This window comes from Protopterus annectens, chromosome 9.part0, assembly GCF_019279795.1.
Source record: "Protopterus annectens isolate FY-2018-M chromosome 9.part0, PAN1.0, whole genome shotgun sequence".
Taxonomy (NCBI): domain Eukaryota; kingdom Metazoa; phylum Chordata; order Ceratodontiformes; family Protopteridae; genus Protopterus; species Protopterus annectens.
This window is the reverse complement of record NC_056743.1, coordinates 176,916,356-176,939,773: the sequence shown is the minus strand read 5'-3', so window position 1 is coordinate 176,939,773 and position 23,418 is coordinate 176,916,356. Positions and strand designations below refer to the sequence as shown.

The window sequence follows — 23,418 nt, the reverse complement described above, 5'->3', positions numbered from 1 at the left end:
TGTATTGCCCTCATTTGTTGCTGCAGTAACTTTTTGATGAAGTTGACCAGGGTAAGTAGGCAGGACCTGCCCTGAATAAGTCCAACTAGGTTGGGTTGAGAGCCTGTAGATTACCTATATCTTCATTTATTAATGCCATAATGATCCTTTCCATAGCTGTACAGATGAAACTGGTCAGGCTTATGGGTCTATAATTACAGTCAGCTAAAACCCCACCTTTGTACAAGGGAATAATTGTTGCTGTCCTCCATTCATCCAGCACATAACCAGTTTTGAGGGTGATCTTGATTAGCTTCTGTAGGGGAAATCAGACAAGTCATGTTTCAGGCTGATGAGTAGGCAGCCAGGTATGTTATATGGTTACATAGGCGTAGTGTTCTTGGCCTTGGATAGCACCTTGAGCAGATGCTCTTGAGAAATTTGGTGTTGGGGTTTTAGTTTCTTTCCCTGCCTGTCTGTGAGAGGTGGCTGTACCAAAGGTCCCACCATCCATTGACCTACCTTCCAGCCAGGTTGACAGCTCGTTTTTCAGCAGCACTACAGCATACCATTTCATAAGTGCAGCCCTTTTCACCAACAACTTTAATGTCCACCATTAGATCTTTCCAGGCATGACCATAGTAGGCATTGTCAGCAGTGTCCTGCCCAAATAGCCATTGGTCATGGAGACAGAGGGCCTGGGATACTACCTCGTTCTGTATCGAGAGCGTGCCTTTTTTTTTTTTTTCTTGCAGACAAAGCAGTGTTCTTTTCCTTGCTACCTTTCTTAAGCATTACTGTGTAGGTATGGAAAACATGGTATTGACTATGTTCTCTTGTGAATGGTAGTCTTGTTTGTGTATTGGTAGACTGACTGGAAATAAAAGACTTAAGGGTTGTATGTCTATAGTGAACTGGATGTCTTAATTATAGAAACATTAAATTGCATTGAGTAGGAAGCAGCTGAATCCAAGCTTCCCCTGATGGTTATTTCAGGTAAATGAACTGAATACTATATAAAAAAGTTATTAGAAGATACATTTTGCAGTGCAATATCATTTAGAGGGGATTTTTGATGGAAAAATTGAACTCCCTGACTGTCGCACCTTACAGCCTCAACCCTTAGACTTGCTATTGATTTCAGACTTGACCCTTAGCTTATCCATGAGATCAGCTTAGTGCATATAAGTTAATTTTTCCATAGTGAAACAAATTATTTGTTATATTATGTGTATGATTCACAAGGAATTATGCTTTGCTATTTGGTGAATGCAAAATAATGGTGGCCATTAGTTTTTTTCAGTCCGAGCTCCATGGCAGCTTGATATACTCATTTTCCAGCAGGCATTATCTTTAGATTTAACACCCTGCTGGAGAACGTTTGTTCTCCAGTCAGGATACAATCAACGGAACACCCATTCTGTAATGAATCTAAGAGAATGGGGAAACTGTGCATCAGCACCCAGAGTGAAGAAAGAACATTCTCCAGCAGGGTATTAATGTGCAAGTAATGCCCGCTGAAAAACTAGTCTGCCACTTACGGCAGCATATCAAGCTGCCATGGAGCTCGGGCAGAAAAAAACTAATGGCCACCATTATTTTGCGTTCACCAAATAGCACTTTAGCTATTTAGCGAGTGTAAAAGAAAAAATTAAACACACACTTGCTTTTTTTTTTTTTTTATGTCTGCGTGTAAGCGTGTGTGTGTGTGTGTATGAGAGTAAGAGAGAGAGAGAGATTGAGCTATTATTTTGAGATGGGTTCCTATTAGAACGACAAAAACGCATTTTGTCAAATGCGTTTTTGTCGACACATAAAGAGCGAACAGGCAAAACAGCGAAGTGGCTGTTCAGCAAATTCTTTCCCTGGGAAAGAAGTCGCTTGACCGCTTTGTTGCTTTGCCATGTTCTGCACTGTAGTGTGGTCCCTTGTCCGGTATAGCTCCCGAGCGTGAATGTGCAACAGTTACTGACCTTAGGATTAGAGTGCGGGTTAAGGTAAGTGCATATGTTTTAAAATGTTTACTTTTTTTTTTTCGTTAGATGTATGGTTGGGTTACGTGCATATGTGTATTCAGTTGTTGTTTGTTGAGGGGGTACAATTGGGGTTAGGGTACGTGTGTATGTGTTTGGAAGTGTTTAACGGTTTTTTTTTTTTTTGGTTGGTTGGTTGGAACAGCGATTTCTTTCCCTTGGAAAGAAATCGCTGTTCTGTGATGTCGACATTTTCAGCTTTCGCTGAAAATGTGTCGATGTAACATCATTCGCTGTTTTAAGCGTTCGATGTTTCAATATATAGACCCTTTTGAGCTATTATTTTACACTTGATAATCAGTGCTTTTCCTGTTTAGCCAGTATAAAAAGTAAATGAAGGAAAAAAGTGTGTGTGTATATGTGTGTTTATGTTGCTGTCTGCATGTGTGAGTGAATGCATGCACGAAAGCAGAAGAGACTGTGTCTGTGTGTATATGTCAATGAGTGAGTGAGTGAAAACATTCGAGCTTTCCCCTGGCAGCAGCAGCTTCAGTTAAGAGATTTCCATACCTTTCAATCTCTTAGCACAAGAAATCTGGACAGAGACAGAAATAACGGGGGAACAAAGGACCAAAAATAGGGATGGATTTTAAATATTACTCTTAGAAAGTTGCTAGAATAAGAGGGTTTCTGTTAGCATGCATTTTCTGAAGCAGGTGTGTGTGTGTGTGTGTGTGTGTGTGTGTGTGTGTGTGTGTGTGTGTGTGTGTGTGTGTGTGTGTGTGTGTGTGTGTGTGTGTGTGTGTGTGTGTGTGTGTGCGAGCGTGTGTGTGTGCGAGTGTGTGAGTGTGTGTGTGCGCGCATGTGGGTGCACTCGTGTGTGAGAGTGAGTGAGATGACTACTGGCAGCGGCAGCAGTTAAGAGGTTTGCATACCTCTGGATCTTTCAGCTGAAGATATCTGGATAAAAGTCTAAAATAAAGGAGGGGACAAAGGTTCTAAAATAGAAACAGATTTTAATTATTGCTATTATAAAATTACAAAGTTGCTTAAATTAAAGGATTTGTGTTAGTATGATTTTTCTGAAGGAAATAAAAGTCAAACTCAAATGTATGTCATTATTTAGTAATTTCAGTCTCCAATGACTGCCAAATAACCAAACAATTTAGGAGTAAGGGACTAATAAGTAAAGTAAATACCTAGTTATTTTTTGAAAGTGTTATAATGTGGATGTAAAATGCTTCCTCCAACACCATTAACATATACTACAGCAAGTTTGAAACATTAGGCGAAGGAACTATTTACATCAAAAATATATTAAAAAAATATAGTAATAAAACAAAAAGTAAGTAAAAAAAAAAAAAAAGATGTTACAGAGAGCCCATTCTCTAAGAGAAATAATGCCCTCCAGGGTGTGTGCTAATGTGTAATTAAAGCCTTTCCAGGGATGTAGAGGCCCAGTGCCTGCAGCAGTGAGCCTCATAACACCCCTGGGCAGGAGTTAATTACACTTGTCAAGCATTATTGCTTTCTTGTTACCTGTTCCATGTGTAACCCTTAGCCTTTCTGAGGAGAGTCAGGATGATCTTTATGTAATGCTTGCAGTATGAGGCTTGATATGTAATCTTAAGCTGCATGGCCACGAGGCTATTAGTGTTATGAACTGCACCTGTAGGATGGGCTGGTGAATGCTGGCAGGATGGTTATCATGGCTGTCATATATGCATTCATCTCGTCCAGGATGAGGGACAAGCATGCAGGGGCCACTAGCATACCAGGCAAAGACTTCTGTCTTTAACGTCTACTTTCTGATAGCTAACTCCACAAGTGTAACAGCTCGTACCACACAGCTGTACATTCACACAGTACCAAAATCCTAACTCCCGACACCTACAGAAGAGCTCTACCTGTGTGTGGAACTAGGTACTGTATGCCATCTAGCTTCTCACCAGGTACTGCCTGCAGTACCTATTCACATATACAGGTGTAGCAGCTGCTTTGCCACTACCTTCCATAGACTTTAAAACTATTTTCTACTAATTCAGCCTTGTACAATGGTGAACCTTGCAACAACATTCAATTAGTCTGACTTAGCAATCCTGATTCCCTGTTTGGAATTAGGTTTAGAGCTCTTACTCCATTAGTATACACTGAATGGAGCCTGGTGAAACCCTGTCTTTTAGACTTTGGCATGGAGTGACTTTGCATGTCTTATTATTCCACGTCCTAGCCCTTTTGGGATTTGTCCCTTCGTGTATTCCCAAATGTCAGTGTACTTTCAGAATAGGAGAAGACAGATTATATACTTCTAAATAGTCAACAATAGTCAATAGGCGAGTATCTGCCCCATTTTTGTGTATATCACATGTATGTTCGATTTTTTTCTGTTCATGCCTGTGTATGCTTTTGGAAACTTTTTGTATTTCTCATATCCACTTTCAGTAGTTTAAAAATTGTAATCACGTGATATCTTTCTAATATTTTAATATGACTTGTTGGCTATGTTTATAATCTTTTATGTTTTAATATGTAAACATGGAGGTTTTCTCCCTGGACCTCTGCTGAAAAGGAGATGTAAATAATAAATTCAATAAAACTGCCCTTAACACTGCATCCTGAAAATGAAGAATTTTAAAGTTTTTTTTGAAATTCACACAAATGGAAAAAAGATAAACCCATTACAGGCTACAAAAGTTACACACACCCTAAACATTGTTATTGTCTGCTAGGGAAGGGATGTTCCTTCAGTTCCTGAATATCTTTCCTTCTGTGTCCACTGAAGTTTACAAGCTTTAGTTTGTAAGTAACTTTTTTTTAAATTAGGACAGTATTTAAAAAACTGTCCCTGCCTTTTTCTTACTTGCTGTCTAGGCGACAGCTCTCAATAAGTGCTTTACTGGCTTTCTAAGCTGATTTAACACATCGTTTTTTTTTTTTTTTCTTTTGTAAGTCATGGTACATGTAGTAGATAAGACTCCATGCACTACAAAGAGTTAAGATTGAGTCTTAATCATTAACCATTATTTCTTCTCAACATGGATGCTGAGATTCACTTCTCAAGCTTCTCCCTCTGGGTTAATTTCTTGAACACATAATAACATGGTAATGATCAGACATCTGGTTATAACCCTCTATATTACCTTTGAATGATGTATTTTGAATGACAGGGTTGGTTAACTTTATTATTGAAGTACATGGCAGACAAGTCATTGTTGAGCTTTACACTGTAGTGTGAAAAATATGAGAATTTTTTAAATTATTTGTTATGAGGTTGGCAAAGAAGAAGTGGGATTGTCAGAGAGATGAAGAAAGTAGACAGGAGTATAAGGAGATGAGGTGCATGGCAAAGAGAGAGGTGGCGAAGGCTAAGGATAAGGCATATGAAGACTTGTATGAAAGGTTGGACACTAAGGAGGGAGAAAAGGACCTGCACCGATTGGCTAGACAGAGGGACCGAGCTAGGAAAGATGTGCAGCAGGTAAAGGTGATAAAGAATAATGAGGGAAACGTACTCACAAGCGAGGAGAGTATGTTGAGCAGATGGAAAGATTACTTTGAGGGTTTGATGAATGAAGAGAATGAGAGGGAGAGAAGGTTGGATGATGTTGGGATAGTGAATTATGAAGTGCAATGGATTAGCAAGGAGGAAGTAAGGATAGCTATGAAGAGGATGAAGAGTGGAAAGGCTTTTGGTCCAGATGACATACCTGTGGAAGCATGGAGGTGTTTAGGTGAAATGGCAGTGGAGTTTTTAACCAGATTGTTTAATGAAATCTTGGAAAGTGAGAGGATGCCTGAGGAGTGGAGAAGTGTTTTGGTACCGATTTTTAAGAATAAGGGTGATGTGCAGAGCTGTAGTATCTACAGAGGGATTAAATTTGATCATTCATAGCATGGAGTTATGGGAAAGAGTAGTGGAAGCTAGGTTAAGAAGGGACATGATGATTAGTGATCAGCAGTATGGTTTCATGCCAGGAAAGAGCACTACAGATGCAATGTTTGCTCTGAGTGTGTTGATGGAGAAGTACAGAGAAAGTCAGAAGGAGTTGCATTGTATTTTTGTAGACTTAGAGAAAGCATATGACAGGGTGCCTAGAGAGGAGTTGTGGTATTGTATGAGGAAGTCTGGAGTGTCAGAGAAGTATGTAAGAGTGGTACAGGATATGTATAAAGGGTAGTGTGACAGCGGTGAGGTCTGCAGTGGGAGTGACAGATGCATATAAGCTGGAGGTGGGATTACACGAAGGATCAGCTCTGAGCCCTTTCTTATTTGCAATGGTGATGGACAGGTTGACAGACGAGATCAGACAGGAGTCCCTGTGGACTATGATGTTTGCAGATGACATTGTGATCTGTAGTGAGAGTAGGGAACAGGTGGAGGAGACCCTGGAGAGATGGAGATATGCTCTAGAGAGAAGAGGAATGAAGGTCAGCAGGACTAAGACAGAATATATGTGTGTGAATGAGAGGGAGAATAGAGGAATGGTGAGGATGCAAGGAGTAGTGGTGGCGAAGGTGGATGAGTTTAAATACTTAGGATCAATAGTTCAGAGTAATGGTGAGTGAAGAAGAGAGTACAGGCAGGATAGAGTGGGTGGAGAATAGTGTCAGGAGTGATTTGTGACAGACAAGTACTAGTAAGAGTGAAAGGGAAGGTCTACAAGAGGGTAGTGAGACCAGCTATGTTATATGGGTTGGAGACAGTGACATTGACAAAAAGGCAGGAGTTAAAGCTGGATGTGGCAGAGTTAAAGATGTTAAGATTTGCACTGGGTGTGACGATGGTGGACAGGATTAGGAATAAGTATATTAGAGGGTCAGCCCAGGTTGGAAGGTTTGGAGACAAAGCCAGAGAGGCAAGATTACGTTGGTTTGGACATGTGCTGAGGAGGGATGCAGAGTATATTGGGAAAAAGATGCTAAGGATTAAGCTGCCAGGTAACAGGCAAAGAGGAAGGCCTAAGATAAGGTTCATGGATGTGGTGAGAGAGGGCATGCAGGTGGTTGGTGTGACAGAGCAAGATGCAGAGGACAGGAAGAAATGGAAACAGATGATCCGCTGTGGCGACCCTTAACGGGAACAGCCGAAAGAAGATGATGATTTGTTATTAGGTCAACTATTCATTAGGGATTAATGGAGCTTTTTTGTACGTAAATGCTGAAAACTTTTAATAGCTCATCTTTGCTTGTTAAAGTTTTTTTTAAATGCACATCATTAGTCCAATAGATTTGTGGTGTAATTTCTAGCCCAGTTTGGTTGTATTCTGTCTGCTTTAGCCTGGAACAAAAAAGTTCTGATGACACTAGCTACGTTATTGGATTATACTACAATGTTTGGCCTTAGCATAGACAAGAAGGGTGACTGTCAACTGTTACTGTGCAGTTATTTAAAATCAAGTGTAACCCCTTTTTTGGTTAATTATTTCTTTTGCATGTTTCTTAATATCCCATTTTCATTGTTTTAGACTTAGATTCTGAAATGTTCCCTCAAGAAAAAATGTAACTAAACTAAAACCCTTTTTTGGATTTAATCACTTTTCCATGCACACTAGTTTCTCCATCTTTTTGGTTTTGGCAATTTGGTTGCTGATGGTGGATAAATCATTTCACTAGGTTCCTTCCCAAGATAAGCAAGGTGTGTGAATGCATTCTTTGAAGAGCAGCATAACTTTCAAATAGAAACTTGTCAAAAGTTCTTCAAATTGACAATAGAAACTAGAAAACAGATGCCAGACTGTATTTCATGGACCGAGCTCCATATGCTGATACCTCTGAACCACATCTTCCTCTGGTTCCCCCAGTCAGCTCTTCTTTGAGTTAGATTTGCCATCCCATCCTAAATATAGCAAATTCATGTCACCACAAATCAAATTTTGTAGCTAGATCTCTCCAGCTGTTTCCGAATAGAAATACTGATGAGAAGCTAAAACAAAAATTTAATATGAAAGTTGTAGACACTTTGGCTGAATTTCTGCAGTATCTGCTTTGCTTGAAAGCAAAATATATAACTGAAACGTCTGATCTCATATGAGGAAGAGGTCTGCCGTCTTTCAAAGCAGGGAATAATGCCATTGGGTATTTGGTAGTTTGGCTCTTGAAACTTTTCTAAGTTACTAACTCTTCTGTTGCCAGTAATATGCTTTGTTTTGCATTTAAACTAGTCATATCTGAGAAACGACCCCAAGCTACTTTTCAAAAAAATAATTGTATCTGTGGTAATTGTTTCCATCAAGGTTTCCCTCTTTTTTTTTCTACATAGGCAACACAAGTTAAGAAAATCATTTTTTTCTACTGGTTTTGATCTGTTTGTCTATCTTTCAGAATCCGTTCCCTAGGCCTTATGACATTTCATCACTTCACCTTTTTCTGATAAAGTTTTCCTGTTACATTTTTAAGTTCTCTGGCTATTAACTGTTAAAATCTCACTAATTGCTCTTGTTTCAACTATTTGGAGTGGGTTTTCTCTTGTGTATGATTCTGCTTTAACAAATTTAATAAAAATTGTAGGTTTAATCTTAGGATGCCAACTGAGGACAGATATTTTTTTATATTTGTGTTTCAGAGAAGAGCATTTTAATGTTTGTGAAATATGTATTTCACCCTACTGCTGTGTAGGTCAGAGAAACAAACTGAAGTTATTTAAGATGGTGAAATGGCTTTTGTCCACCATTGATGGAGCTTCAACACTGAAGGCTTCTTCAAAGCTAACTCTCTCACCTTCAAGATCAGAGTCTGTCTTTGTTGAAGGAGATTCTCCTGAGCATTAAAAGAAACAAAAGTGCAAGGCTGAAAAACATCCACACACCTCTCCAGGTCCTCAGTGTGAAAAAAGGCTAAAATTAATGATGTAGTGTATTCCTTTAAAGGAGTTTTCTCATTTGTTGTTTCAGGAAAATCTCCTGTCAAACTGATTACTTCAGATTTGAATTCTTTGACTGATGAAGAAGTCTCCCAAATGATAGAGCTAGATTTTACTGACAGTAGACTCAAGCCCATCTCCATTCTTCCACTAAATATTGATTGCAACAAGTTTGTTTAGTCCTTTATAAGAGCCCAGCAAAATATGTTTGCTGTCTCTATCCCCGCCCCCTTAATTTTTGGGTAAATAGAGGATTTTTTCAGTCCTTAAATTTTCCACAAGATCTTCCTCAATGGCCCCCTATTTATGCTGGCCCTAAGGAGGCTAAAATCGATGCAGCAAGCACTGAGGTCAGCTTCATCGGATTGTAGAAGTCAAACCTGGTTTTGAATTTGGGACACAGATTTCATGTGTCGGTGTCCACAATGTCAGTGACTCCAGTGTTGATGTTGCCTTCGAGCTTAAACTCAAAGGTTCGACCTTCAAGTTCATGCTCTTGACACAGATATTGCTGCTGCCTGTTAACTTCAGCAGAGTTGGCCTTCATACCTTTGGGTTTGAGGCCCTTGCTTTCCGGCCTGGAGTCAATGGGTTTGTCAGTCTGTCAGCAGTCAGGCTTGATGCTGAGATCTTTAGTGTCAGTGCTGGCTTCCTGGGATTCTATTCTTTGGCTGTTGTGCGATGCCTTTGACCTGGATAGTTGCATCAACATCTCTGTCAACACTGTTAATGCAAGCAGTTCTGTATTTTTTACCCTCTGTGCCTGCACCCATTGCAACATTAGGCACACCTGCAGATAGTTGTTGGACAGCAGGATCATGTCTCCTCACAGTATCTGGACCTAATGCAATTTTCTTTTCTTTGGGCCCATCACATCTGAAGCATAGTAGGAAATGAGCAAGGTGAAGTATGTAGATTGTTTCCTGCAGTCTTCCACTCCAGATATCAAAGATGAAGAAGACACAGTACCACCTCACCCCGAAAATTCATCCTGATGACCCTAGTTTCTTGAAATGATGAAGCCAAAGGAGGTACACAGACCATACTATCTTTCCACAAAAGAGACTGTAGGGGGATTTTCAACCCCCCACACTTCTCTACCTGGTTGGCCCCAGCTATATACAGAAAGATCAGACTGGTGACAAAAATTGCATTTGAACATCCCATTGTTGTGGCACCTACCCCAAGGAGACCAGACAAGCTCTTCCAGCCTCCCAATGAATGGATTTATTAGATGAAGACTCCCAAACCTGAGTCTGTTTTGTCTTTAGCTGCCATTAAAAAGTCTCTAAACCTGTACAGCCCTGCCTTCCATCTTCCAAATAAAGAGTCAGAAGCATTGAAGAGATTTGCTTTGCATACCAACGAAGTATTTTTGTACACAGTTAGATTCTAGCTGGAACTAGCAAATGAAATACATTGGTGGTTGGATGAGCTGTTGGAGAAACAGCTAAAACACAGATTGCAGATACAGTGCAGTTGATTCATCACCTACACCCTCACTTTGTGGTGTTCCTACAAATCCTCAAGTGGTTTAGGCTTGCTGCAGGTTCTGTCAAATGCTTACATTGTCATGCCTGGCTCTGATTGGCAGATATACACCAAGAATATGAAAGTGATCTTTATGAATGACTCCTTTGATGGGTCTGCCCTTTATGGAACACATTGGAATTCACCTAGTAAACATGGGAAGTAAAAAAGCAAGGCAAGTGAAATTTAGTCTCTACAGTGCACTGTTCCAAAGACATGGCATAGCCTTCATTGACTGCAGTTTAGGCATGGCCAGTAGCAGCCAAATAAGCAGAGAACTGGTAGGAATCAAACATACTGTGGTAATTGTCAGAACTGTCACCAACTCCGAGATTGGAATAATTGTCATCAACAGATGAAGTATAGTTCATCCCTCTGGGTGACAGCACCAGAACCCCTGAACTTTACTTGATTATCCCATTCTGGAACTAGACAGTAGTCTTCTGTCCCAACACTTGCAGGTGGGGCTGGCCATCACCTAGGTCAAGTGGATAACTATCCAGAGGCTACATGATTCATGGCCTCCTCCCCCTTACAAATGATTCACCCCATCAAAACATTGCAGCAATAAATAAAGTATTAAGCTTCTTCAAGAAAACAGGTATACAAGAGGTCCCGCCAAACCTAAAAGCACTAAGTTATTACTTCTGGTGTCCAAAAAGATAAAGGACAACAGTACTGTATTAGATTTGAATGACCTAAATTATATTCTCCGAGAAGAAACCTTGTGAATAGTCAGAATGCAATCCATCTTTCCATGTTTATCAGAAGGAGACTGGAAATACTCTGCCTTCCAAGATGACTGATCCCTCAAGATTGCTTAGGAGGCCAGGCGGTTTTTACACTACTGGATAGGAGCCTGTCATTACCAATCTTGAATTGTACTATTTGGCCCCATCTCAGTCCCTAGACTGTTTAGTTACAGTGAACCAGAGGTAGCTAGGAGTGAAGGTGTTCCCCTTCCTGGACAGCTGACTCCTGGCCATTGTCTCACTGAAAAGGTTGATATGTGCTTGAGAGTCTTCTCATCTTACACTACAAACTACCATTTGGAGCCTTTAAAAATTTTAACTTTCATAAAATTTACCTTAGACACTGTGTTTTACAGGGTTTGTGGGCTCCCAGATAGGGTCTTTCTTTTGCATAACCCGGTCTTGCAAATTCTTTAGGTCATTAACATCCTTCATTTATTCAACAGTCTTGTGAATTGAAGCTACATACTTCTCTTTCCAAGATATTTTATGTGAATTTTTCAGTGGGCACTGAAGGTTCGGTGGTTCCAATTTGTGGATTTCATAAACATTCAAGAATGAGTCTCCAGTCCATTCATATTGCTTTTCAAGTGCTGGTGGTTATAAACTGCAGACATCACTTTGGAAAGTCCATTACAGGTTCACACACCTGTAGTGGCTATCTTTATGGACACCTTTACCCTGGTTGGGGGGACGTTGTCAGGGCAAACTATCCAAGATGTATAAACACAGACAGAGGCCAGTTTGCAAATCAGTCTTATAAAGAAGAGGACCTCCCCTCCTCACACTTTAGGACTTTCAAGACTTCCTGCCCAAGGTGCTATAGTCATTCATACTTAAAACATGACAGTGTTTTGACATGAGTGGTTTGTTCGGTAGACAGGGTGGACCTCTGTGCTGTCTTATCTGCTGAAAAGCAGTGAGGATGTAGGAACTGACCATATGAACAGACTACTTCCTTATTGACAGCCACATTCCTGGGGCAGCCACTTCTGTAGTGGGCAGGCTCAGTCATTGCTTATCAATGCCTCATTCCTTTCCACCTAAAGTGTCTGGACTAAACTGGGTCTATATTTATTTATTTTTGTTAGTTTGTTTACTGAGTAGAACACTGATCACAATAGACCACTTGGAGTCCAGCCCAAGTAAGCATTTAATTTCTGGGTAATTAGGTTAGCCATCTATCCATTTTTCTTGTTCAGTACTTTACTCAGGGAGAGTAGTTTCCCATTGTATGCTTGTGCACAATCAAAGGGTTCTGTGGTAGAGAGGACAAAGTCTGTCTGCAGTAATAGCCAGCTGTGTATCACTCCCCTCTAAAAGAAAGGGTGGCTAGACTGTCTGGATAACTGTATCCAGTTCTTTAATAAGTATGGAGTCTGTTTCTTTTCTTCCAAATGTTCATTCTACTAGAACATTTCTTTATCTGCAACTTTTTCAGAACCACAGCTGTTGGAGCTATTTGTGTAGCAAATACTTTGTTTACTGCCAGCACATTTGCAAGACATTGTAATGATGATGGGATGTCCAAGTGTAGGTCATCCTTTGGAGTCACTGTTATATTTGGTATAGTCTCATAAGTGGAACTACGCAGATAAGTTTGCTTGCTCCTCTTGTTATGGAGAATGGACCTCCTGTTATTATATATATGATAAATCGTGTATTTAATCATAATGATACATCTGGAAGAGTAAATCATCTACCATTAATATACGTTCTTTCACCTATCCTGCCTCTGACATAGTTGGTTTAAGGTTTTTAGTTTTCCAATTTTCAGCACCCTTGCATGTCTTAAATGTGGAAATGGTTGACACCATAGTGCATTATTATTACTATTATATTGCATATTATAACTGACTTCATAAACCATGACATCAAGAATCTTGTTAGATGCGACCCCTAAATCTTAGCATCTAATATTGACAAAGTCAATCTGTTTAATTTGGTAAGACTCTTTGAAAGTATTTTGTAAGCTGTAGATGGTAGCAGTGCAGTACCTGCAGCATATCTTGACCTGGCTATGGCTTTTGACACCATTCTGGATGCAGTTGTCCAAAAGCTAAATGCTGTAAAAAATTGACCTATTTAAATGGACGGTAAACTGCCTGAAAGACAAAACCCGCAAAGTTCCAGTTGCAGGTGCACATCAAAAAGTATGAAAGTGACCAGTGGTGTCCTTCGGGGCTCTGTGCTGTGACCTGTCCTTTTTGGTATTTGCTTCTCAGATCTTCCAGTTGAGAGACAAGTCCTCTGGCTAACAAAATGTGTAGATTACCACAAACTGACAAAACCTCCAGAATTAACTTTTCCTGGTAAGAGCTGTACCTTTGTAATACTCATTCTCACTTATCTGTTGACTGTATAGACAACACACAACTACAGAATAAAAATATAGTTAGGGACCTGGGTGTTTGGGTTGAGAACCCATTATTTTGATAATCATGTGACAATAGTTGTCAGAAAATCCTTTTAATTAGCTCAGGTAATTGCTAAAGGAATATCATCAAGGTCAAAAGAGGTTATTACTCCTGTAACATTGAGGTTGATAATCAAGTACAGTACCATCGTTGAAATGTATCTCACTAAATATTTCATATAATTGGAAAGACCCCAAAGGTTTCAAACCGAAAAAGATCATAGGCTTAAAGTCAGTTAAGCTACCAAGAGAGGATGGAAGCTCTGTCCCTTTATTCACTGTCTTACGAGTTCTTTGAGGGTAGGTATCTTTTGAAATGTGTCTCTCTGCATCATTAAGGACCTGATTGTCCTGGGCCTTCTGTTTATCTACAAGTTCAGTATGTCAAGCAGTATGAGAATGAGGACCTAAAGCTTCACCAACAGACAAGTAAAATAAAGTGGTGGAACAGGTTTGTAATCCAGCATCAACCAAACATCTGGAATAAACTTCTCCTGCATGTTAAGCAGTGTAACGTATCTTCTTTAAACATAAACTGGATAGGTATCCATAAATTTACTCTGGGATTAACTGGTGTGGTTCTGGAGAAAGGGAGTGTGGCCTGAGGGAAGGTAATGGCATGGTGGGAATGGTCATGAACCTTGGAATATCTATGAATCTGTTATGAGGTAAATGGAGTGCATTTTATAACCTGGGAAAGTGTTACCTGCTGGCCATAATTAGTACTGTTAAAGAAGATGGACCTGTTTTTCTGGGTAACTTGTAGTCTGTACATAACTTTTGGTTATGATGAATGAGTGGCTGTGACGTAAAATGCTATATTACAAGAAATCTTATGATTTTCAGCATTCAGAAGGACCAGATTCCAGAATTTCCTGGTATCCCCCACCCCAAAAATGGAAAAAATCCTTTACCATGGTACTTAGAGATGGAGGTGCAAATGATGGCTTCTTCTTTAGAATTGAAATGAGTCAGAATATTAATGGCTGTGGGCGTAGAAGGTACTGGGGCCAGTACGGAGTATAGCTTCTAAGACGCACAGTGCAGTCAGGGCATATCAACTCTTCAGTCCCAAATTTGTTCCATGAACAGTGTGAAACAAAATGCTGCTTCACCAGCATGGAGGAATAAAATGTTGCTTCAGGTTTGCGTGCTCAGTGCATTTTGTTACTATGGTCCTGTTCAAATTCAAATCTGTTTTCTCATGCGTACTATAGGTATGGATTAAGCCTAGAACTCTTACAAAGATGTCATGTCTTTACATTTTATATTTTTTACAGTTATTTTATATGGCCAGTGGTTTAATTCTGTTAAAGGTGTCTTGACTGTTTAATAACCACGTTTGATTTCTGTGGCATTTCCTTTCACATGTATCAATAATATGCTTTTCCTTCTAGGTGTGAGGTCTCGAGGTAAACGATCTTCACAGAATGCTAGACAGAGAAGAGTGTTGGTAAGAGCTTTGAAATTGTCCTTCCATGCATCAGATAAAGTACTCTATCACAGAAGCTACAACATTTTTTGCCTCAGTTTTTTATTGTACTTGCATATAATACATTCTAAGTATGTTGCATCAGTAATTTCACTTCCTACCTAGCATTTATTTCATATTTCAAATGCAAATTTAATGTTTAATTTGAGCTAGGGAATTAAAACTGAAAAGACAAGTAAAACATAGTCAATGTGACCTGAGAGGTTGTAGTAGCAAAGTTATCACAACCGAGAGCTGTACATTTGTAATAGTCATTCTCACTTATCTGTTGACTGACACTTTGTCCATCACAGTTAAAATAGAGGTGAAGAATGATGAGCAAAGTAGTAGTGTCTTTATTTCCCCCGTAAGAGGAAAATAAAAGAAAACATATGGAGCTTGGAAGTAATGTAATGGTTTGATTAAAAAGAAAACTCATTAAACTTTGGCTTTGTTGCGGTCACAAAAGAAATGAGTATCAGTAAGGGTTTAGAGGGTTGAGCTGTTTGGAGAAGAACACATGTAAGTAGGGGCACAACAATAAAGATGTTGAATATCCTTCCTTATTACTGTTGCAGTATGCCTTACTAAAGGAAATATTCTGCAGAGGATAGACAAATGTGTGGCCAGCATATGAAAGCCTTAGCATCCTCCAAGTGCCTGTACATAAATGACATTGGCAACCTTCAAACACTGGACTCCACCCAGTTTAGGTTCGTGAAAGGCCGATCTTGTCTCCTAAACCTGATTGACTTCTTCGAATCAGTCTCCAGAGCCGTGGAAGAGGGTAAGGCAGTCCACACAGCCTATCTGGACCTCGCCAAGGCCTTTGACACCATCCCCCACTCTGGAATCATATATAAACTTACTAAGCTGGGCATTAATCCCTAAGTCACTTGATGGGTTGCCAACTGGCTTACTAACAGAACCCACACTATAAAAGTAGCTGACTCCAAATCCAGCTCCAGACAAGTGACAAGTGGAGTACCTCAGGGTTCAGTCCTGGGAACTCTCTTGTTTGGCATATACTTCTCTGAAGTGCAGGCCAACACTAAGGGACTTTGGCTAACAAAGTTCACAGATGACTGCAAACTGGGAACCATTATTGAATCCCCAAATTATGTGGATACTCTACAAAAGGGCCTTACAGAAACAGATGCTTGGTGCCAGAGCCATGGGCTCAAGCTCAGTGCCAAGAAATGTATAGTTATCCCCTTTGGGAAAAAACATGTACCCATGAATTACCACATAGGTGGCAGTACACTAAACACTGAAAGTGTGATAAGAGACTTAGGGACATAGGTGGACAGTGGTCTCGCCTTCAATAACCACATCGCCACAACAGTCAGGAAATCCTATGTGGCACACCTCATCACTAAGGGCTTTTCATCCAGAAAAAAGGAGGTCATCGTCCCACTGTACTCATTCCTCATTAGACGCATTATAGAATACAACGCCCCATTTGGTATGTACCTCTCAAGACATCTGCTACAACTGGAAAGGCCGCAGAAATACCTCACTAAAAGAATCACAGGCCTAAAGCAGATGCCCTGTGCTGACCACCTTAGAAAAACTCCAGCTATACTCTGTCGCATATTGTCTACTCTGAGGCGATCTCTGCTTAACATACAAGGCCATGTCAAACCCAGAGCTGTTGGACATGCTACATTTTAAAGAAATCCCAATCCCTCAAAGCCACACACTCCAGTGATCTAAACTTTGTCATCACAATAAACAAAACATGCTGGAGGGATAGGTTCCTGACCCAGAGACTCCCCAGACTCTGGAATAGACTTGCCCATACATGTCAAGCAGAGCACCTCTTTGGCACTCTTCAAAAGGAACCTTGATGATTGGATGGGAGAAAGGAAATTCACCCCGGGGATCACTTTAGTTACCATGCTAGACAGGGGTCCAGAGAAGTAAATAGTGTGGGAAGAAATAGCCAGGGAATTATGTCTAGGCTTGTATAGGCCCTAGGGCCGATAGCCTAGTACCAACCTATGAACATACGAGTGCCTAATCCTCAGAACAACTTTGCCACCAGTCCAAACACTACTTTTATACTTTGGTCTGTCTGCAGTCGTATAGCACATGGATACAGCTATAAAGCCTTCACAAAATAAGTGTCCAGTTGGGCCTTTCTTTTTTCTTTGGGATGTATTACCTTTTACATGTCCTCCATGAAGGGAAAATGCGAGCGAGTGGAGGCAAATTCTCCATAAGGATAGACATGAGAAGTGCCTTTTTTTTGTCCTGGCACACCCATTCACAGTGTGAGATTTGTCAGGCTTTCTTACCAAAGACAAAAGGCAGTTAAATGTCATTCCTATTTATTTAGTAAATTAATGACTGAAGCTTCTGGCTCAGAGTTCCATGCCTTTTGAATCCTCCTGTCTTGCTGTTCAGCCACTGCTTAAGAAGAAATCAAAAAGTACTAATTATTTTGCTGCCCAGCCTCCTATGGACATCTCCTTTGGGTTGAATGAAGAACCCGAGGACTGTCTGGTTCTACTGACAACCCCCTCTCTCACAACCCAATCAGTGGCTGAAAGGGTGGCTACCTACCCACACATCGCTGAGACTGTGCCTGTATCTGCTTTAGACAATGAGGGGGAAATGCAGCTAATTATTTCACTGGATCCTAGGGTGATTTCTCAGATTCTGGTTAGGGGAAGGCGGTACCTAGTTCCCTTATTGAAGTCGGCCAAGGGCCTGAACCCCTTAAATTTGTTAGGGCTGATGCTCCTTTGAAAAAGAATGAGAGAGACCCAGTCATGTGGCTCAAGTAGCTAAGGATCCACATAGAGAGTGACCGGATTTTAGTCAGGGTCTTTTCAAGGCTCTTATGGTTTTGATAGCCCCTCAGGAGTTGCCTGTTCCTTCCCCTGTTTCCTGGTCCTGTATTCCTTCTAAAAAACTTAGAGGTTGATTCCTGTGAAGAGGAGGTAGACTTAGATTCAGAAGAGAGTCCTTGGCTTACTCTTCTCAAATTCATTCTTCTTTAACTCTAGGGTCTGAGGAAGAAGATTCACTTTCCCCTGATTCCCTCATTGAAGAGTTGTCTTTTGGGGATACTGCTGTCCACATGATGGAAATTTTAAAAGCATTTGTTTCCAGATCTCTTATATTCTGTTTGCAGATTATTCAGAAAAGGTATTATAACTTTTTGCAGATTGATTCCCCTCAGTCTTCTGCAGTTCCTCCTGTCTTGCATGCTGTTTTAGACCCCTTTTCTTTTGCCTCTCTTCTGATTCCCAGCCCCCTGCTCCAAAGAAACCTGACTGGTTCTGTAAAGTTATCGAAGCTCAGAAGTTTATTCCTTCTGATCCAGTAGCCAGTGACAAACCTTTTAATTTGCTGTACTCTTCCAAATGTTGCCCTCTGACAAAGGCAATCATGAAAAAACAAGTGTACATCTCTGCTACATTAGCTTTCAGAGAGATAAATTGACAGACCTATATGGCTAAATATGTCCTGGCTTTTCTTGGGGGTGCTGTTTTGTTTTGTCTTATTCAGAAGTTCAATCCTCTGCTATATCTCTTTTGAGCACTGCTTCCCAGGTAACTTGTTACTCTATAAAAGTGGAGTTATGATGCTGCTGATGCCTGCTCAAGGGCAGCTGTTTCAGTGTAGGTTATGAGGAGATATTCCTGATTTCAGCTTCAGTCTCTTCCTAAAGACATTAAGGCTAAGTTGTTGGTCTCTCCTTTGGACAACCAAAATCTTTTTGGGTTTGTAGCAGCTAAACATGTCAAGACCTTGCAGAATAAAATGAAGGTCATGCAAGATCTTAAGCAGATCTTCCTGTCTCCCATTTGAGTTTTAGAGGAATTGCCCTTCTAACACTTCCATTATGAGGAGGCAGCTGAGACAGCCTCTCTGGACTAAGAGCTCTTCTGAGAGGATTTTCCTGACAAACCTTCTCATGGTTCTAAAGGTCAAAAGCCTTCTTTTCCTGACAAATCTGCCTTCATTTGAGATTCAACCCTTTTTGCCCCATGACCGTATTCACTCTGCCTTTGCTGATTTTTACAATGCATAACCACAGATTTGTGGGTGTTTTCCATAATTCAGAACTGATATTTCATTTTTTGGAAGTCTGTTCCTCCCTTTTCAGGCGTTTGCCAATCTCCCTGTTACCATCTTCCTCATTTTCCTTTGGTTCTTCAAGACCTTTTGGTTCAAGGAACCATTCAGACAGTTCCACCCTCTCGGAAGGGCAAGGGGTTTCACTCCAGAATGTTCTGGGTTCCCAGGTAAGGAGTGTTCTTGGAGGCCCATTCTCAATTTTCCTTTTTCTCAACACCTTTCTGAAAATGTCCTCTTTCAAGATGCTCTCTCTCCATTCTCTTTTTCTCCTGATGCTTCCTCAGGCTTTCCTGGTGTCTCTGGATCTAAAGGATGCCTATCTTTACATTTCTGTTCACCCAAGGAAGTTTTTACATTTCTGTGTTTCTTCCTCACACTTTCTGTTCTCTGATTTATCCTTTTGTTCTTTTTCAGCCCCAGTAGTCTTTTACCAAGTGTCTGGCCCCAGCAGTAGCCTCCTGCTGACTGCAAGGATTTCAGATTTATTTTTATTTAGACAACATGCTGATTTATATTCCATCTCAGCACCCTCTTCTTCAAGATCAGAAGTACAGCATGCTTCTCCTCCACAATGTGGAGTTCACTGTAAATCTGAAAAACTCTGTTCTTACCCCTTCTCAAGACCAAGTTTTCTAAGTTGGATTTAGACCTTTCAAATGATTTGTATTGCTTCTTCCTTCCAATGACCTTTCCTTAACTGCTGCTTTTCAGTCTCAATCTTCCCCTGCAACAACTCCCTGCAAAAGAGTTAATTGCATAATGGGATCCACCATTCCTATAGTTCATTTCGCCAGGCTGTATATGAGGAAGTTTTCAGTGGTATCTGAGAACTGTTTGGCTTGCACATTGCCATCCTGTGCGTCTTCTCACCCTTCTCTTGCCAGGCTTCAAACTCAAGTTCCTTTGATGGATTCAGCAGGTTTCTCTGAATCCAGATCTGCCTTTTCAAGTCCCTCTTCCCACTCAGGACCTGTACATAGATGCTTCAGATTAGGGTTGGGGAGCTTCTTCCAACAACATCAGGGTCCAGGGAGTTTGGTCTCCTGAGCAACAAATGCACCGCATCAACATAAAAGATTTGAGTGCTCTGTTTCTGGCTTTTCAGGCTTTTCATGCTTTACACACTCTTTGGATTCCTGGTATTTTGAGAATTTTCACAGACAGCACCAGTGATGTGGTACGTAAACAAGTAAGTGGATCACATAATCTTACTTTCTTTACAGTTCAACTCTTTAGGCCTGAGATTTTGCAATCAGTAATCAACTAACTCTGCTGGTAGTTTACATTCCCTCATAGCACAGTACCGTGACAGTCTCTGATCAAATCCAGAGCAGATCCTCAGGAATGGATGTTTTAGTTTTACAGTGAGATTTTCCTGAACAGAGTTCACCCTTTTACCTCCTCTCTGAACTGACAACACTCCCAGATGTCCTTCCATTTCACTGTTGCAGTATTCATAACACTAGGAATACCCTGCCTAGGGCAGTCCTACAGCCAGCCAGTATACCAAAGCCTTAGGTTGCTTTAAGGTATGCCATACTCCACATGTATGCTCCTCACATAGCATAGGGCATAAAGATAATGTCTGGACATACCATCCTCAGAACTTGTTCGCTGCCAGTCTGAACGCCATCTCTTGATCCAACGGTCTGAACACCTGTATTTCATTGCTGGTTTCACCAAGTCGTTGCAGATAAGTGCCCCATTGGGATTCCTTTTTTTACTTTTCTTTTCGTTTTACTGCTTGTGGGGTTTCATGTCATCCAAGATGGGTAAATGCCAGTGTGGGAAACAGATTCCCCATAAAGACTGCTGTAAACAGAGTCTGTTTTGCCTTGGCTCCTTGCACAACCATACATCCTGTTCCATCTGTCAGGCTTTTGTACCTAAAACTTTGTGTAGAAGACTTTCTTCTTTGGTACTGTATCTTGAGAATCAGCATCTTAAACTTCTCGCAAAAGATACAATGGAGGGAACTCCTTGCCCCAAGAGACAGCCATCAGGGAAGAAGGTGGCCACAAAACCTATTCACTGTTTAACCTCCAACAGGTGTCTCTCCCAAGGTGAGTGAATGCCCAGAGGTTCACCTGGCTTTGTTCATAGGTTGGTACTAGGCTATCGGCCCTAGGGCCTATACAAGCTTATCCAAAAAGAAAAAGAAAATTGGAAACACTTTAAAACAACAAATGTTTAATCCAAGTTCAAGTTCACATTAAATTGCTTGTGTTGCAATTCCGATATGCATGTAAGACAAACTCTCTACCTGTCATGGGATGTGTAATAGATTTCTCTGTGAGCATATGCTTGTAGTAAACACAATTTCCACATTTAAATGTACCTTGTTTCACATTTCCTACCTTAAAAAATTCCTTAGGTTGCTCCTTATAACATAACATCTGTTTCAAAGTGTTCTTCCTTTTGTACCCGAAACCTGGTGGATCCCCTACTATTTCCTTTAATGCCAGGACGTCCCTTAAAATTGACCAATGTTGCCTAATAATATTTTTTACTGCTTCAGTGTTCCTGTTATAGGTAAGCATACACCTCATTTTATTTACTTGCGGTCCTGCTGTAACTCTATCCTGACTCACACTACCAAAATAGGGCTGAAGCCCTCTGCTTAATCTTTGCTGTTGTATGCTCCCATTAGCAACATGGACTTCAGACTCTGGGTAACTCCTCTTTAAAAACTCTGAGACCACAACATCCAATTGTTTGGACATCCTGTCATGTACAGTATTCAGTCTAACTACTCGTTGCATCTGATTTTTTATTGTATTTCCAAACATAAATGGAGGATGCATTCTATTACGATGCAAGTAACTATTACACTTAACCTCCTTTCTGTATAGTACTGTATATACTGTACCCTGCTCATCCTTCTTTAATTTTACATTAAGGAATGTAATCTGTTTCATAGATCTATCATGTTTGAATCTTAGACAAGTAGTAGTTCCATTAACATATAATATAAACTGTTCAAATTTATCTCGATTACCTTCCCACACAAAAAGATCATCGACAAATCTTTTATAAAAATTAATACACTTCTTAAAAGGATTAGTCAAAGACAACATGTATGTCTCTTCCCACATGTACATGACAGTATTCGCATAGGTATTTGCAACTGCTGTTCCCATTGCTACTCCTCTTTCTTGATAATACAGACTAGTGTCAAAAATAAAAATAGTTGATGTTAAAAACATTTTTAATAGGTCACACAATAGTTTGATCTTCTCAGTATCATAGTCTGAAAACCTCTCCAAGAATATTCTGACACATTCAACACCATGTATGTGAGGTATTAATGTAAACAATGAATCAACGTCCATTGTCACCATATGGGAACTAATAGGAAGTTGTTTACTTGACCATTCCTACAACTGCTTTAAAAAGGTGTTAGTGTCTTTTAAAATAGTTTCTCTTTTTTCTAATACAGATCTTAAATTTTTCTCTAGAAACTTAGACAGGGGTTCTGTAACCCACACACGAGCAGACACAATCGGCCTCATGGGTTGGTTAGTCCGATCCTTGTGCAGCTTAGGTATCCCATAACTAACAAGGTATTTTTGGATTTTCTACAAATAAATAGTCAAACATTCTATCATCAAGCTTACCACTATCATGGAAAACATTCAATGCTTCCTTTAATTTGAGACATAAGCGATTACTTTCACTCTTTGTAATGTTACTATATTCATCCCCTTGCAACATAAGCTTCATTTTTTCCATATAAAATATAGCAATGCCTCCCCCTTATCTGCATTTTTTATTACAAGATCTGAATTATTTATCAAAGAGTGAATAGCAGCATTCTCTTCCTTAGTTAAATTGTAAAATGTGGGTACATTATTCTTCAGATATAAATTATATATGTCTTGCTCTACCATCTTTTCAAAAACTTGCAAGTGGACATTATTAAATGGCACAAAGGTACTACTTCGCCTTAAACCATTAGCTACATAATAACCAGCATCAGCATTAGGAAAACATGTTTTCAAACATAAATTACGTATAAAATATTTAACCTCGGTCAATGTTTCTGAAATGTCTGATACTGCAGATGGTACAAATGACAAGCCTTTATTAAGCACAGATAGATCTGCTTGTGTAAGTACATGTGTGGATAAGTTAAATACCATATTTATTTGGTTAATTGGCTCCTCATGAAGGGACGCCTGCTGGAATCCTCGTTCATCACTCTGCTTGCTAGACTCTGCATCTTTGTTCTCGGATTCGGCATGGGCAGGGGTTGATTGAGGAGAAGCGGAAAATCCACTGGATCCAAAGCGTTCATGCATACAGCATCCATGCATGCTGGTATATCTCACTTCAATCCTCCTCCC

The 23,418-nt window shown here is 40.2% G+C and overlaps 1 protein-coding gene across 2 annotated transcripts in view; it reads left to right on the top strand.

Annotated features, from left to right (window-relative positions):
• Nucleotides 1-23,418, top strand: part of MRPS35 (mitochondrial ribosomal protein S35) — a 556,289-nt gene that overhangs the window by 42,213 nt on the left and 490,658 nt on the right. For both annotated transcript variants that reach the window (XM_044082715.1, XM_044082717.1), the window contains exon 2: nt 14,907-14,962. In XM_044082715.1, the coding sequence (XP_043938650.1) occupies nt 14,907-14,962 (56 nt within the window). The remainder of the gene's footprint in view (nt 1-14,906; nt 14,963-23,418) is intronic.